This window comes from Eleutherodactylus coqui, chromosome 2 (genome assembly GCF_035609145.1).
Source record: "Eleutherodactylus coqui strain aEleCoq1 chromosome 2, aEleCoq1.hap1, whole genome shotgun sequence".
NCBI lineage: Eukaryota > Metazoa > Chordata > Amphibia > Anura > Eleutherodactylidae > Eleutherodactylus > Eleutherodactylus coqui.
In genome coordinates, this window is record NC_089838.1 from 10,047,923 (window position 1) to 10,051,771 (window position 3,849).

At 49.4% G+C, this 3,849-nt stretch overlaps 1 protein-coding gene across 1 annotated transcript; it reads left to right on the forward strand.

Annotated features, from left to right (window-relative positions):
• The first annotated feature begins 289 nt into the window (after nucleotides 1–289).
• Nucleotides 290–2,811, forward strand: LOC136611080 (E3 ubiquitin/ISG15 ligase TRIM25-like). Its single transcript, XM_066590330.1, has 2 exons — nucleotides 290–1,223; nucleotides 2,005–2,811. The coding sequence occupies exons 1-2, from the start codon at nucleotides 290–292 to the stop codon at nucleotides 2,667–2,669; spliced, it is 1,599 nt and encodes a 532-aa protein (XP_066446427.1). The 3' UTR covers nucleotides 2,670–2,811.
• Nucleotides 2,812–3,849: the final 1,038 nt, after the last annotated feature.

Consider the following 3,849-nt stretch of genomic DNA (forward strand, 5'->3'; position numbering starts at 1 on the left):
TATGGCCATACAGAAGTGTATAGACCCACTTGCTGCCGCGGGACAACCCCTTTAATACTGGTTGGTCTGGAGGTTTACCCATCTTACCTTTATCTATACACATGAAAACAATGTATGCCCTAAACAAACAGCAGGAAGAATCTATCATTATGACAACTGGCCATTAACAGGTTAACAGTGACTGATTTTCTGCCATGCGGCCTCGCCCTGTAGTCAATAGAAGAAAACCCGCCCATGGGTCTATGAACTTCAGGAAGTAGTAGTTTCGTTTCTCTTTTCACCGTCAGCCATGGCGTCTGCTGCTGTGAGAGACGAGCTGCTCTGCTCCATCTGTCTGAGCACTTATACAGATCCTGTAATGCTGAGATGTGGACACAACTTCTGCCGGGTCTGTATTCATCGTGTGCTGGATACACAGGACGAGGCTGGAGTTTATTCCTGTCCTGAATGCAGAGAGGAGTCTCAGGAGCGGCCGGCACTGATGAGATGCTTAGCTCTGTGTAACATCATGGAGAGCTTCCTGACTACTCCTCCAACACAGACGGAAGCCGGGATCTTCTGCACTTACTGTGTGGACTCTCCTGTACCGGCCGCTAAATCCTGTCTGCACTGTGAAGCTTCTCTGTGCGAGAAACACCTGAGAGTTCACAGCAAGTCAGCAGAACACGTCTTATGTGAGCCCAGAGCCAGCCTGGAGGACAGGAAATGTTCTGTCCATAAGAAGATCCTAGAATATTACTGCACTGAGGACGTCGCTTGTATCTGTGTTTATTGTTCAGCAGGAGAACATCGGGGTCATCGGGTGGAGATGCTGGATGAGGCCTCTGAGAAGAAGAAGGAGAGACTGAGAAATGTTCTCCAGAGACTGATCACAAAGAAAAGTAAGACTAAGGAAAGAGTCCGGAGTCTGGAGGAATGCAGGAGGAAAGCTCAAGAAAAAGCATCTGGAGAAGCGGAGAGAGTCACTGCCCTGTGTAGAGACATCAGGAGACGGCTGGACGACCTGGAGAAGAGGGTCCTGAGCGAGATCTCCAGCCAGGAGAAGGAAGAGTCACTCTCACTCTCTGCTGTGATCCAGAAGCTGGAAATACAGAAGGACGAGCTGTCCAGGAAGATGAGACACATTGAGGAGCTGTGTAACATGACTGATCCACTGACTGTCTTACAGGAACCAGACACCGGGGACTTGTGTGATCCTGAGGACATGGGGGGACATGATGGAGGTGATGGGGACACAGGGGGACATGATGGAGGTGATGGGGACACGGGGGGACATGATGGAGGTGATGGGGACACGGGGGGACATGATGGAGGTGATGGGGACACGGGGGGACATGATGGAGGTGATGGGGACACGAGGGGACATGATGGAAGTGATAGGGACACGGGGGGACATGATGGAGGTGATAGGGACACGGGGGGACATGATGGAGGTGATGAGCACGCGGGGGAACATGATGGAGCTGATGAGGACGCAGGCAGACATGATGGAGGTGATGGGGACACAGGGGGACATGATGGAGGTGATCGGGACACGGGGGGACATGATGGAGGTGATGGGGACATGGGGGGACATGATGGAGATGATGGGGACACGGGGGGGACATGATGGAGGTGATGAGGACACGGGGGGACATGATGGAGGTGATAGGGACACGGGGGGACATGATGGAGGTGATAGGGACACGGGGGGACATGATGGAGGTGATAGGGACACGGGGGAACATGATGGAGCTGATGAGGACGCAGGCAGACATGATGGAGGTGATGGGGACACAGAGGGACATGATGGAGGTGATGGGGACACGGGGGGACATGATGGAGGTGATGGGGACACGGGGGGACATGATGGAGGTGATGGGGACACGGGCGGACATGATGGAGGTGATAGGGACACAGGGGGACATGATGGAGGTGATGAGCACGCGGAGGAACATGATGGAGGTGATAGGGACACGGGGGGACATGATGGAGCTGATGAGGACGCAGGCAGACATGATGGAGGTGATGAGGACACAATGGGACATGATGAACCGCTCCATGATGCAGATGATCTGGATGTGGCTGTGATCTCAGACACATTACACACATTATGTGACATAATAACAGATATAAAAATTGGAATCTATATGGAGGGTCCTGCAGACATATTACTGGATGTAAACACTGCTGCTAATGATATTCATATATCGGATGACCAGAAAATTGCAACTTGTTCTCTAGTGAAGCAGAATCGTCCAGAAACAGCAGAGAGATTCCTGTATGAACAAGTGATGAGCAGCCAGAGATTCTCCTCAGGACGGCATTACTGGGATGTGGAGACCAAATCGGTGGAGTGGATAGTGGGGATGTGTTACCCCAGTATAGACAGGAGCGGAGATCAGTCAGAAATCGGACATAATAATAAGTCCTGGGGTTTGTGTAGAACGTGGTTTAAGAATGAGTATTCGGTGATACATGATAGAAAAGTGATTCAATTACCCGACAGTATTTCCAGTGATAGATTCAGGATCTGTCTGGATTATGGGGCCGGCCGGCTGTCCTTTTATGAGCTGTGTGACCCCATCAGACACTTACACACCTTCACTGCCTCCTTCACCGAGCCGCTGCATGCTGCACTATCTGTATGCAATGGTTCTATAAAGATATCAGGGGGGAAAAGCAACTAAGAGAATCCAGAATAACGGTAGAAATCTAACTACAGACTAGTGAAGGAAAGCAAAATCAGATTGAGGGATCATTCAGTCAACATGGTCAAACTATGGTCAACTACAAGACGACTGTCCCATCCTGAGGGTCGCTCCATAGTTACAGTCCATAGTTCACATATTGCAGAAACAGTTGCAACCCGGCCACTAATCTAGGGAGGTCAACAGGGTCCCCCCCTCATCACATGGGAGACCTGCGCTCCTCCTCTACCTTTTAAACACGTTCTTCACCCGTCTGACCACTCACATCCTTCCTGCAACTACAGCATCTTGATATCACATGCTGTTGGTAATTTTTTCCTCCACGGCCTTTTGTATTCCAATCTGGTGCCTCAGAACACCAGAGAGGAGGATCTCTGGTGTTTAGAGGCAACAGATTGGAGGAGACAGGACCAGGGAAGAAATGGCACTAACAGCTTGTGAGATCGCCAGGTCAGAGGGGTGAAGAACGTGTTTAAAAGGTAGAGGAGGAGCGCAGGTCTCCCATGTGATGAGGGGGGACCCTGTTGACCTCCCTAGATTAGTGGCCGGGTCGCAACTGTTTCTGCAATATGTGAACTATGGACTGTAACTATGGAGCGACCCTCAGGATGGGACAGTCGCCTTTCAGGATGAAAGGCCAAATACATAGAAGGATACAAAAATAATAATGTTTTACTCACCTCTCTGGCTTATACTCTTCAAAGTGCCTGTTTAGAGCTGGTATCTAATGCAATATGGTCATTGTATGACTATGAGAATAATATTGGTCCTTGTATAAGTGTTGTTTTTTGGGGGGGTTTTTTGCCGGGACATTTTTTTTACTCTCATTTTTTTTTGTAACTCGACGGGGACTTGAAGTGTTGATCTCTGGGTGCCAGGTGTGACGAGAATTTGAGTAGGAAGGGGGGAGGGGCTTAGCTGCACTATTGTACTTGGACTTATGAATCTTTTGCTATGCCCTTGGTTGAGATCATGGCACAGGTTTTCATTGATTGATACATTTGTACAAATTGGTGCAACCAGGTTTTTGAGAATAGACATCTGTACCATACTTATATCACATCTGTCCACCATCTTTCTCACCACCTTGGGATTATGCATAAAGAGGGCCTGTCATCACATTTTCAGCCCCTAAACTGCCAGCATATTGATATACAAG